Below are 14,238 nucleotides of genomic sequence, written 5' to 3'. Positions count from 1 at the left end.
AAAAAAAAAAAAAGGCCAGGAAAAAAAGAGAAATTACTAGAAATTGAACAAAAGTATCATGTTTGTGGTCTAGAAGTTGCATGCCTGGGGGTGATTAGAATTTTAACTCAACAAAAAGCAATCTCTCTCAATCCCCTGAAAGGATTGGATTGAGATAGGGAAATAATTTCTCCCATTCAAAAGGTCTTTTTATTTCATTTATATTCTTGATATAGATCTATGGGAAGAGACCCCAATGACTCCTGGATGTGAGGGGCCCCAGGAAAAATGGATTAGAGATAGGGTGGCTCACTTCTGAAATGTACAATTCTAGATTGTATCTTAAAATAAAAATATTAGGTGATATCTTAGAGCAGAGGCTTAATGGGAGGGCAGGAAATATGCAGTGATTGAGAAATGTTATGTTCCTTGGTGTAGAGAACTCCCAGGAAGCTAGAAACTTTGGTAATGGATTGCTCCCTTCCTGCTAAGATTAACCAGGGGCACATTTTAAGCTTGAAATCATGAGAAAACATAAGATCTTGGTGCAATTACTGGGGCATTGTGAACTTTACGTGAGATTAAATCTCTAGAAACTGACAATGCTTCAGAGAGTTAGATCATAGAAAACAAATCAGGGTTGGTCTCAGAACAAAGCCGTTCATAATAACACGGGGTTTTAAGATATATAAGCATTCTCTTAATAAACGGCTCTGTTCAATTATCAGCAACTCTGCCTCCTTATTTCCAACTGCCACAAGCCCGTTTGTGGGTCACAACACCTTAGTACTGTGCTAAAAGTTTTACATATCTCCTTGGATTTTTACAATAACACTCATTATCTATGTGACCTACCAACTCATTTAATGCTTTTGACCTCAATTTCCTCATCTGTAAAATGAGCTCAAGGAAGAAATGGGAAACCCTCTGTCAAGAAAATCCCAAGTGGAGTCATGGAGATTTGGACAATTAAAAAAAGACAATAAGAAGAGTAACAATCAATATATATATTGAAGTAGAGAAGGAAATCACAACCACTCCAGTGTCCCTGCCAAGAAAAGCCCTAATGGGATCATGAAGTTGTTCATGACTGAAATAATTGAATAATGACATCTTCCTTTTAGGAGTGTTGTGAGGATAGAGTAAGATATTTGTAAAGCTCCTTGCCAACTTTAATGTGCCATATAAAGGCTAGCTATCGGTGCTGTTATTAGTAGGATTCTTAGTCTTGTCCTGATCACTCTAAACTCAGGGAAAGAAAGTCCCTCAGGGAACTAAGCACCCCATCTACATGCCCAGGGTTCCTTAGGTCAACCTTGCTGAGCCTGAGGATCAGACTCACCTTGATTTGTCAATCAAGTACCTTGTCCTTTATCATCCCAAAGGAATGGAAGGCACACAGATACAGATAGGAGCAGGACCAGTCTGTTATTGTAAGGGCTGCACAGGGGTGGAAATTGCATTTGCATTGTCGGGAGCCTGAGTCTACCTCTGACTCCTTATAAATACAGACTGACTCAGGCACTTCATAACCCATCTTCCTGGACATGAGGTGGATACTGCTCTTCGGGGCCCTTATTGGGTCTATCTATGGCAAGAAAACTTTTATTAGGTAAGTTCCCTTTTTGGTCTATTAATTTTTTTTTTTTTGATTATAGTTGAAATATGGGAATCCAAGTTAAATCTCTTAGGATTTGTGTGTGTGTGTTTGTGTATGCTTTGCATTGTCTCTTTTCTTTTTTGTCTGTTTCTGTCTGTAATTCTATTTTATAAATTTCAAGCACTTTCTACTTACTGTACAAATTCATTATTTTATCAATTAATTACATTAAGTAATAAGTGTAATATATTATGTCTTTTTATCAATAGTTGATCTCTTTGTGCCATGTAGATAACTCTGTATTCTTGAAGGCTGCATAGAAGTTGAGATCTCATGGATGCTAAGAGATTTTGAACTTGTATATATAGATAGTAGACTGTGTAGCTATTATTCAAAGACCAGTATAGTTGAGGTTTGAAAGGCTCATTAAGAGAGGATGGGAGCAGGTAGATAGTGTAATAGATAGAGCACCAGCCCTGAAGTCAGGAGGATTTGAATTCAAATGTGGTTCCTAGTTGTGTGACCCTGGAGAAGTCACTTAACCGCAATTGTCTCAGGGAAAAAAATGAGAGAGAGAGAGAGAGAGAGAGAGAGAGAGAGAGAGAGAGAGAGAGAGAGAGAGAGAGGAGAGGGGAGAGAGAGAATGAGAGAGAGAATGAGAGAGAGAAGAGAGAGAGAGAGAGAGAGAGAGAAGTGAGATGAGAGAGATGAGAGAGGGAGAGAGGAGAGAGGAGAGAGAGAGAGAGAGAGAGAGAGAGAGAGAGAGAGAGAGAGAGAGAGAGAGAGAGAGAGAGAGAATGAGAGAGAGAATGAGAGAGAGAGAGAGAGAGAGAGAATGAGAGAGAGAATGAGAGAGAGAGAGAGGAGAGAGAGAGAGAGAGAGAGAGAGAGAGAGAGAGAGAGAGAGAGAGAGAGAATGAGAGAGAGAGAGAGAGAGAGAGAGAGAGAGAATGAGAGAGAGAGAGAGAGAGAGAGAGAGAGAGAGAGAGAGAGAGAGAGAGAGAGAGAGAGAGAGAGAGAGAATGAGAGAGAGAGAGAGGATCTGCTACCAGGTTGTGGAACTTTTTTGCCACAATTTATAAAACCATCTCCAAAGCCATGTGAGGCATTACATATAGAGTGTCCTAAAGGCTAGTTCTGTTTAATCCTTAACTTTGGGGATATTTTCTTTAATAATAATTTAAATTGTGCTTTAAAATTCACAAAGCCCTTCATGTTACTTATTTCATTTAGAACTGCTAAGTAAGCACTACAGCCGTAATTGGTCCCATTTTGTTTTCAGTCATACATCTCGTCAGTGACAAAAATGGGATTTATACTCTGTTAGGATTACTAAATGAGAACTCAGGTTGTCTGGACAGTGACAAGGTGAGAATTCAGGTTTTCTGGACAATTACAAGGTGAGAACTCAGGTTGACTTGATAGAGGGGGCAAGCTCATTGGCTGGGGTGGTTCTTCCCAGAAGCCCTTGCATTATCCCACGCCCATTCTCTGGGAGGATAAAAGACACAATATTGGGCCTGGAGAGCAGATCGGCCTGGAGAAGGATAAGAGCTGGAGGAGATTCAGAGCCAGGATTCAAGAAGAAAGACTCTGCATTGCATCAGGCTTGACGGGGCTCTCTGCAGGAAGGGAAGTCACTTCTAAGGACAAGAATTAACAGCAACTGCCTGGAGACAACGGTTCACTACAGGAAGAAGAATCTGTCTGAAAGATTTGAGTAGACACAGCAGATCTCTTCCCAGAGAGCGATCCGGCAGATTCTGGAGATGACAGCTTGCTACAATTGGCGCCCAACGTGGAGCAAGGACTTTTGCTTATCCTGACAAGAGGAGCTAGACCAGACCTTCGCAATACTCAGATCTTATTACAAATCCAGTACTCATGGCTGATACATAATAAGCATTTAACAACTACTTTTAGCTTAATAGATATTGCTCTGCCACATGGACTTTCTATATACACATATATATCTTTATATACGTTTGTGTACTTAATACCCTCTCCAAATTCAAGGACATGAACTTAGGAGGTATGAGATGGAGAAAGTACTTCAGATCCTTGAATGATCCCTGTGTCTAAGGTGTAAATGTGTGATTTTCTTCCAGAGAAGCTGTCATGGGGGTGGGGGCAGGAGAGCTTCAGGCCTGTTTATTGCAGGTGAGATTCAGATACCTATTGTGACATTAATTTCTGTTCATCTCTTGCTAAATGGCTCCTTAGGATTGGGGTACAATCAATGGCTGTGGACAAATTTTTCTCTCAGTCATTTAATTGGGCAAGCTATGGCACAATGGATAGAGCATTGGACTTGGAATCAGGAAGATCCACCTTCATAAGTTCAAACCCACCCTCAGCTGTGCAACACTGGGCAAATCATTTAATTCAAACTGGCCTCAGTTTCCTCATCTGTAAAATGAGAAGGAAATGGCCAATTTTACCAAGAAGAGTTGGATATGACTCAAAATGCAATAGTGCTTTTTCTAGTTGTTTAATAAGATACCAGATAAGGAACTCAATCCAGCCACTGGTGCAAAAATTCTGCTCCATCACGATGACTGAGGACCCTTCACTTTATTGTGCATAATGGCACAGTTGCTATTAGTAAAGGGCCAAATAAGCCTGGGTTTTTTTTCCCCCTGAGGCTGGGGTTAAGTGACTTGCCCAGGGTCACACAGCTAGGAAGTATTAAGTGTCTGAGACCAGATTTGAACTCGGGTCCTCCTGAATTCAGGGCTGGTGCTCTATCCACTGAGCCACCTAGCTGTCCCCTTAAACCTGGATTTTTGTTATCACTGTGAATTTGTAAGAGAGGCAGTGTGGGATGTCATGGGACTCTTTCTACTGAATAAGGACTTCTGGGTCCAAGTCCCATCATTGACACAGGCTGGCTACGGGACTCTGGACAAATTAGTCTTAACCTCTTCTTATACAGTGTGATTCTTCAACACCCTATTTGGAGTTTTCTCAACAGAGATGCTGAAATGGTTTGCCATTTCCTTCTCCAGTTCATCAAAGATGAGCAAACTGAGGCCAACAGGCCCAAGGGCCATAGCTAGGAACTGTTTGAAGTAAGATTTGAACTCAGGTCTTCTCAACTCTGGGCCTGGTAACTTCTAGTTCCCAGAAAACTTCTCCGACTGTGAGTTAGTGAGCAGTTGCTGATCTCTTGGTAGAGGGAGCTTCCTTGCTGAAAGTCCCCTATAGCAATGAAATCAGAGATATGGTTTCTTTCTTTTTTTTTTTTTTTCTTCTTTTATATAAGATCAAGTGACTAGCCCAAGGTCCCATAATTAGTAAGTATATGAGGCCAGATTTGAACTCAAATCCCCAGGGCCAGTGCTCTCTATTCACTGTGACACCATGGGTGTGCTTTGAAAAAAAGAAAGATTGAAAAATGAAACTACAGAGGCAGAAAAAAGAAAATCCAAACCCCTTCAGCTAGAGAGTGGTTTCCAGAGTTTAACACAACACCTAGCACACAGTAGGTACTTAATATTTATTAACTGATTGAAATACTGATGAACTGTCCTGAAATACTATTTTTTGTTTTTACATTTTACTATTTAATTTAAGTAAAATAAATTTAAAAATATTTACACAATTTCTCCCTTAAAGGCCATTTTTCTTTTTCTTTCCTTTTAAATTTAAAAAAAATTATTTTATTTTATTTTTAAAATTATTATAACTTTTTATTTACAAGATATATGCATGGGTAATTTTTCAGCATTGACAATTGCCAAGCTTTTTGTTCTAATTTTTCCCCTCCTTCCTCCCACTCCCCTCCCCCAGATGGCAGCTTGACCAATACATGTCACATATGTTAAAGTATAAATTAAATACAATATATATATATATATATACATGTCCAAACAGTTATTTTGCTGTACAAAAAGGATCAGACTTTGAAATAGAGTGTACAATTAGCCTGTGAAGGAAATCAGAAATGCAGGTGGACAAAAATAGGAGTATCGGGAATTCTATGTAGTGGTTCATAGTCATCTCCCAGAGTTCTTTCACTGGGTGTAGCTGGTTCAGTTCATTACTGCTCTATTGGAACTGATTTAGTTCATCTCATTGTTGGAGAGGGCCACGTCCATCAGAATTGATCATCATAAAGTATTGTTGCTGAAGTATATAATAATCTCCTGGTCCTGCTCATTTCACTCAGCATCTGAAATATTATTTTTACAAAAGCTACTGTGATTTGGCTATGAACTTAAAACAGGAAGAGCTAAATTTGGAGTCAGAGGACCTGGGTGAAAATCCTAATCCTAATTCTTCTCACTTGTCTGGCTTTAGACAAGTGACTTGACCTCTGGCTCTGTTTCTTCTTCTGTGAAATGATGAGCTTGAACTTGATGATCTTTGAACTCTTCCCAAATGCAAATCTACATTCCTATGATCTTGTGAAAATCACTGAACTAAGTCCCTTAGCTCCTCTGGCCTGTGTCTGTTTTTAGTCACTGTGGTGCAGGCCCTTAGCGGTGCCAGGGTGCCAAGGAGGATATGGTGAAGAATTTATTTTTCACATAAACTGATGAAATTATTTTAACTCCATCTCTCCTTCACTAATCATTTGGCTAAATGTGAGACTGTGGTTCAGGGAATCTATTAAATCTAGGCATTTACAGCTTGTCAGGGACCATTGTGGGCCTTTGGTCCCAGTGCTTAGCACAGTGCCTGGCACATAGGAGGCACTCAATAAGTGTTTGTTAATTGACTGATTAATTTGAGGCCTAGTTCAACCTCATTTTATGATTAAGGAAACAGAGGTTCAGAGAGTGAGGTCGTTTGTTCACAGGGAGTAAAATGGCAGTGGGTATTGGAAGCCAGATCCTCTTGGCTTTTAGCATAATCAGTCCATCTCTGCCACCAGAAAAATAAAGTGAGAGTCTCACCAGTAATGTGATTGCCACATACAAGAGCAGCCTACCTGCACTGCTGCTGTGATTTCTGTTATCTTACAGTTGTTCCTTTTTGCTTGTGCAGATGTATGTGTAAATACTAGCATCAGGCCATATTTTTGTCAGAAAGGAACTAACTTTTTAGCCTCTTTTTTATGGATGAGGAAACGGAACTCCAGAGATTAAGGCACAGGTCTCACAGTGAGTGAATGGTAGAACTAGGACTGTATAATCCAAGTCTTCTGATCCCCAGAACCCAGTGCTCTTTGTCCTACCTCATCCTGGGACTCAAGACCTCCATGTCTGGCTCCAACCTCTCTCTCCAGCTGTATTTCATGGGATACCCCACTTCCTGCTCTCTGTGTTTCAGCCAAACTAAACTAGTTGTTTTCTGTATTCATCCTGTTATCTCTTGGCTTGATATTTTTTGCACATGTCCAGAGGACCCTCTTCTCTGTCTACTGACATCTTTCCCCACTTGCAGGTAAAAACAAGTGTTTATCTACTATGTACCAGGTGCTCTACAAAGTGTTTTCTAAATATCTCTTTTGATATTCACAAATAGGGTATTACTGGGAGATGGGTGCTATTGTTAGTCCTATTTTATATACATTTACAGTATTATTTCTCAGTTGAGGAAATGGGAGGTTGTTTCAGTCAAAGTGAGACATGTGAAAGACCCTTAGCTTAAAAGGATCAAAGTCTCCCACTCATCCAGGCCCATCTCCAGTCATGTGATCCATTTCTTGCTGCTGGATCCAGGTGGTTCTGTGTAGTGTTCTTGGTTGGGTTTTCTTAAAGTCTTTGGGGCAGCCTTCTTTTCAGCAGAGTAATCACCGCAAGTGCAGCCAGGTGTTAAAAGTCCAAGTCCTTTATTGTCTCTTTCAAAGTCTTGTCTCCTTTCCTGGGGTCTGCTTAGCTTTCTTAAAGGTCTTCAGGAGTCTTGGTTTCAGTGGAGAAGCTAAGGAGAACAGGCCAGCCACCACAGAGTGTGAGATGGGATGAATGAATCTGAGTCCAAGGGCTTGTGCTTCAGCCTCCAGGCCACTTGTCTTCCCTAGTTCTGAATCCGAGCTCTCTCAGTCCCCCAGGAGAGCCACCAGGAGCCTGACTGAAGATGGAAATGAATCTCTCTCCTTAACTCCGAGAGCTTCTAGCTTATATGCTCTACACTGAGTATAAACCAATCATTATATCATTAGGAAGCCATTATTTGTTGTAAGATTAAATCAGTCATACCAAATTTAGAGAACTATTAAGTATCATGCTAAACTAGATAACCATTGTCTCATCAATTCCACTTAGTCAGTACCTTGTAAGCATCCTTGTTTCAAGTTCAGAGTTCTGGCCCGTAACAGTTCTGGAAGAGAAAATGAGGCACCTGACCTTGCTCAGGCTTCCCTTGCTCAAATACATTTTCATGTCATGGTGACCTCTCTGATGTTCTGTTCAAGAAGGAAGGACAAACAACAGCATCAGTGGAGGATGTTGAGGAAAGGTTAAAATGCATTGCCCAGGGACACACAGTTAGTAAATGTTTGATGCTGGATTTATAGAGCCAACTTTCAAAGAACAAACAGCAACAACAAAATAATGCTTTGTGTTAAGTCATCATGCTAAATGCTTTATAGTTATTATCTCATTGGATCTTCGAAACAACCCAGGGAAGAGGTAGGTAATATTATCCCTGGATTTTTTTTTTTCTTTTTTGTTTTTTAAAAAATTTTATTGTTTTATTTTTTTCTGGTTATGCATGTATATTCATTTTTAAAAACACATTTCCTTATGAATCATGTTGGGAAAAAAAAATCAGAATGAAAGGGAAAAACACAAGAGAGGAAAAAAAAAACAAGAAAAAGGAAAAAAAAAAGTGAACCTAGCATGTATTAATTTACAATCAGTTTCCATAATTCTCTCTCTGGATGCAGGTAGTGCTTTGCTTCTAAAGTTTATTTTAATGAATGGCATTGAATGTTTCAGTAAAGTAGGAAAGTCATCTGCTTATAGAAGGGGTAGGGAGACATAAGGACTTTTAGAAGAAAGGAGGCCTTCTCACCTTGACATTTATTTGGGAGATCTGAGCAAAAAAATGCTTTACTAATACAAAAGACAATTTTCATCTTCCATGAAAAATAATTTAATATACATGCTTTAAAGAAAAATGTAATCATTTCAAAGTGGAATATTATTTTGGATTATTATCTTGTTAAAGATCCAGGGTCTTTGTTGCTGTTACAAGGGAGAATGTAACCCCATACTCAGGGTGTAGTTCTTCAGAGTCACAGCTTCTATTTTCTCAATACCATTCCAGCAGACCTCTCAGTAGGGCCTCTTGTTGCCATAAAGTCACTAGGATACTTTTTTTGCTAAGGAAACCATTAGGGGAAGAAAAGGAGACCAGCAATCACTATCTGCTAATTAATTAACCAATTAATTAATCAATTTTGCATATAAATGGATATTTATTCACTTCTTGAAGGCAATTATTTTAAGTAGAACAATATTACATTTACATTTGTAGCCTGAGTCCCTTCTGAAAACTACTCCAAGGTTCAAGGAATACTTTGGATCAATATCCACTCAAAACTACAGCTAATGAGCCCAAATCACTGCCTTTTTGTTGTTGTTGTTGTTGTTTGTTTTTACCAGATTAATCACAGGACACATTAGTTTAAAGCAAAAGGCATTTAATTAAATATGATACCAGAATAAATTACAAGGATGTGTTCTCCATATACGTATAATTTTATTCTTCCACAAGTTATAATATATTGATTGGAGAGAGGAACCACACATAGGGAAACACACATGCCCAAAGAAAACATTTGGGAATTTGGAACTTGCACACACACACACACACACACACACACACACACACACACACACACACACACACAGGGAACACATGTAGTTACATAATTCACTGGAGACAGTGTATGTCCAGGAAAAATATATAGCCAGATCCTATTGGAACATCTCTCTGCCACTTCTGCCTCCTGTATATTTGCTCATATTGCTGCTATTGATGCCACCTGCTGGTCTAGTAATGTTCTTGAGCTTTGGACTATAAATTGGTTGTTGTTTGTGTACTTATCTTTTTTTTTTTTTTAAAGCAAAAAATGAATTCATTTTTTTTTCTTTTTAAAAAAAATTATAGCTTTTTATTTACAAAACATGTACATGGGTAATTTTTCAACATTGACCCTTGCAAAACCTGCTATTTCATAATTTCCCCTCCTTCCCCCCACCCCCTCCCCAGATGGCAGGTATTCCAATTATATACTTATCTTTTGCAATGAATTGTGATGAATCTGAGCTGCTGCTATTGATGAATCCAGTCAACCCTTTGACTTAGAATGAGGAAGGTTCAGTCAAAGCTGCTCAACATGTTCCATGTTCTTTATGTGAATCAACCTGGAATATTTATTTAGTCAGACTGAAAGGAATTGCGTGGGCAAGGAGACCTTTAAGGTCTTTCTAATAGTAATTATGCCCATTTGATCATTTTTTCCCTATAATATACTTCAGCTAAAATGATCACATTCTCAGTGAAGTCTTATATGTGTCCTACATTTTATTCATTCAGTAGTCAACAGGCCTCTCTTTGAGGTATTTTTAATTAAAGCCTAAATTGAGAGTCCTGGTTTGAATAAGGAGCATTGGGATGGGACAAAGACACAACTGAATCTTTACCACCAGAGATATCTTTGGAATGACTCTGAATGTCTCAGATTTAGCCAGTGAGGGAGAGATACATTTAAACTTTGGATGAGATGATCTCACTCAGGATACAGCAAATGGAAGAAGAAATGTGAAGATTCAGCAAGGGCCTCCCACTGAACCCAGAACATGGGCTATTCCAAACTTTTATCACTCCTCCTAGTTGTATGGGGCCACAGCTATACATTTCTAGCTAAATATGGAGAATTCTTTAAAAAAAAAAAAAAAGGAAGAGCAAAAGGAAGGAGAATATCTATTTGATTCAATTTAACAATTTATTAAGTACTTAAGAGTATCTTGGATGTCTAGGACAATGAAGGCAAAAACAACAGGCCTTGTTTTCAAGGAGTTTGCCTTCTATTGAGGAGTGTAGAACCTGTAGGCAAGTGAATTCAAAGCAGAAGTGGGAAAAAGAAATAATAAAAGGGTCAGGAAAGGCTTGCATTTAGGAGATAGCATTTGAGCTCTACTTTGAAGGAACGCTTAGCATTTTATAAAACAGGTGACAAGCAAGCATATTCCAGAAATAGGGATGTTTATACAAAGGCACAAAGAGTGAATAATAATAGCTATGATATCTATATCTATATATCTATATCTATCTATCTATCTATCTATCTATCTATCTATCTATCTATCTATCTATCTATCTATTTATCTATCTATCTATAGTACCTTATCATAAGCTAGTTTCTGTGCTAAGTACTTTGCAATTATCTCATTTTATATGTTAAGCACTATTATCAACTCTCTTTTCCAGATAAGGCAGATGTGGCAAAAAGATGTTAAGTGACTGCCCAGGGTCACAAAGTTTTCTAAGGCCTAACCCCAGTCCTGGGGCACTATCCAATGTATTACCTAGCTTCTTATAATAGAATCTGTTTTGTACAGATCAATTGGATTGGAACAGAGAGTAAGTAAAAGCAAATAACATGAAATGACTTAGAAGGGTAGGAATCAGATTGTGAAAAGTTTTAAATGGCTGGGAATTTGATAAGTTATCCTAGAGAACCACTGAAGATTTTTGAGAGGAGACAATTAGATCTGTGTTTTAGGGATATAGGTTTGGCAGTTGTGGAGGGTGGATTGGAAAGGGAAGACACTAAGTCATGCAGAGAAATTAGGAGTTTAATTTTAATAGACCAGGTGAGAGATGATGAGGTCCCAAAAAGGGGAAAAAAGAGCCTGTGTGAGTAGAGAAAAGGGAGAGTAGTGATGGGATACAAGAAGGGTTTTTTCCTAGATTACAAATCTAGCAATGAGGAACCAATGAAAATTTCTGAGTAGAGGGATGAAATGAACTGAGATTGATATTGGGAAAAGAAATCCAGCTTATGTAAATAGAATATATTGGAATAATAACAATAGCAGTAACAATGACAGCATAATATTGTACTTTGAGTATGTTGTGCTTTAAAGTTTGTACATTTCTTGGCTGAATAAGTTATGGTATATGAATGTAATGCAAGAAATGATGAGTCAACTGATTTCAGAAAAGCCTGGAGAGACTTAAAATGAATTTGGTTCTGAGTGAAGTGAGCAGAATGAGGAGAACATTGTATATAGTAATAGTATCATTATATGATGATTGACTATGATGACTTAGTTCTTCTCTGCAATGTGGTGATCCAAGACAATTTTAATAGTCCTGGGATAGAAGTGCTATCTTCATCCAAGGAGAGAACTTTGGTTACTGAATGTGGATTGAAGTGTATTCTGCTTTTTTTCTTTTTGTTTGTTTGCTTTTTCTCCTTTTGATTTGATTTTTCTTGCACAACATGACAAATGAAAAAATGTTTAAAAAAGATTGTATATGAATAACATATCAGATTACTTGCTATCTTGGGGAGGGGAGAAATAAGGGAAAGAGAAAAAATTTGAAACAGAAAAACTTACAAAGATGAATGTTTAAAATTATCTTTACATGTTATTGAAAAAATAAAATACTATCTATTGAGGGAAAAAGTTTGCACATTTCTTTACATCTAATATCCCAATTTATTGGGCAAAAGCCTCTAGGTAAGAAGATAGTTTAGAGATCTACTTCAATAGTTGAGAGAAAGAAGAATGAGAGCCTGAACTAGAGTAGCAGCAATGGTGATGGAACAATGGGAGAGATATTGCTGAGGCAAAAGTTAAAATCCTTGGTAACTGGTTGTGGAAGAGGGAAAGAGGAAGGAGCCAAAGATAACTGAACATGGACAAATGGGAGACTAATAAAATTGGTAACAGAAATAAAGAAGCTGGAGGAGGAATAGATTTGGAAGAAAACAGCACGAGTCAGTTTTAGACATAGACTTTAGAACAGAAAAGGACCTTCGTGATTATCTAATCCAATTCATTTGAAAGATGAGAAAACTGAGGTATAAAAAGGGGAAAATGACTTGTCTGGAATCACGTAGTAAGCAACAGCCAGAATGTTGAACTTCAGTTGTCAGTAAGATATTCAAGGAGAGAGGTTCCCTTTGCAATTGGAAATGCAGATCTGGAGCCCAAGGAGACTTTCCCCTACATACAAATCTTCATCCTGTTTAATACTATGTTCATCCAGCAGGTTGTAAATAAAATTTGGTGATTGGACAGTGAAGGCCAATATTCTTGATTTCTAACTATTGCTCATTTACTCACATTAACTGCCCCCCAAAAGATGAGATATAATTAGTTAAATAAGCAAGTTTTTCTTTTAAATAGCATTTTTTCTTATTACATTTAAAGATAATTTTTAATGTTCATTTTAAAAATAAATTTAGACTTCAAATTTGTCTTATTCACTCTCTCGTCTTCCTGTTCTCTAAGACAATAAGCAATTTGAGGTAGATTATATATGTAAACAAGCAATTTGTTAAATACAAACCATTAAATCATTCTTTCTTCATCAAGTAAGCACTTGTGAAATTTAGGAGAAAAATCATCATGTCTGCAGATAAAGATTTAGCTATATATAGAGAGGTGAATACTTTCCTTGTTATCACTTGTTAGAAAGGCAGTATTGGGTAGGGAGAAGAGAGCTGGTCTATAAACCCAGATGATCTGCCCTCATCAGAGAAGGTGCTCTGTTCTAGGAGCAAAGCAGTCTGATCAGCCACAGTGGGACATGCTAATTCTACTCTGACACAGTGATGTCATTTTGCACCTCTTCGAGTACAAAGGACAGCAACAGACCAGCCCACTTATCACCAATCTGGCAAATTATTTCATGCAGTACTCTAGGCTACTTTTTAAAAAATTAATTTTATAATTATAACTTTTTTTTTTTGCAGTACATATGCATGGGTAATTTTTTTACAACATTATCCCTTGCACTCACTTCTATTCTGACTTTTTCCTTCCCTCCCTCCACCCTCTCCCCTAGATGGCAGGCAGCCCCATACACTTTAAATATGTTATAGTATATTCTAGGCTACTTTATTAAGACCATAAATTGCAGAAAAGGTCCATACAGAGTTGGTACAGAGAGTTTCCCTACCTAAGAATTCCCTGTACTAAGGATGTCCAATCCCAATCCTATTATAAGTTTCACATTTAAAGGCATATTTATTTACATGGGAGATTTGTATGAGGGACAATGTTGCCCAGTGAATATTGTCAGCCTCCAACTTAGGAAGACTTGAGTTCAGGTCTCATCCCTGATATATATTTCCTAAAGCACCTAAGCAATTTACCTTTTTAATGCTCAAGTATCCTTAGATATTAAGTTAGAGAAAGTGCTGACCTCCATGGTGGAGGGACTTGCCTCACTGAGAATTCTCAATGCCAATGAAATCACAGATCCAGGTTTTCTCCCATTTTTGTGTAAATAAAATATTATAAAACATGATTTTCCCAACAACTAAGAATATTCTTTCATTATTTAATGAAAAGCAAACTCTAGTATTCTAGGAATTTTGCATTGACGGCCAAGTAGGATTGCTTTGGGGTTTTTTGGGGGAATATTATTCTAGAGCAAAAGTGTTAGACATAAAGTCCACTGGTTGCATTTGAACCACAACACTCCACAGTGTATCCTCAACCAGATTACAGTATAACTGGAAA

General features: G+C 37.9%; 1 protein-coding gene across 1 annotated transcript in view; it reads left to right on the top strand.

Annotated features, from left to right (window-relative positions):
• The first annotated feature begins 699 nt into the window (after window positions 1-699).
• The window catches only part of LOC141543078 (carboxypeptidase A2-like), a 41,748-nt gene continuing 28,209 nt past the window's right edge, over window positions 700-14,238 (top strand). Inside the window, exon 1 of the mRNA XM_074267922.1 lies at window positions 700-1,591. Coding sequence (XP_074124023.1) covers window positions 1,527-1,591 — 65 coding nt within the window. The 5' untranslated portion in view covers window positions 700-1,526. The remainder of the gene's footprint in view (window positions 1,592-14,238) is intronic.

This window comes from Sminthopsis crassicaudata, chromosome 5, assembly GCF_048593235.1.
Source record: "Sminthopsis crassicaudata isolate SCR6 chromosome 5, ASM4859323v1, whole genome shotgun sequence".
Lineage (NCBI taxonomy): Eukaryota > Metazoa > Chordata > Mammalia > Dasyuromorphia > Dasyuridae > Sminthopsis > Sminthopsis crassicaudata.
The sequence above is the reverse complement of the archived record's forward strand: the minus strand, read 5'-3'. Positions and strand labels throughout refer to the sequence as shown.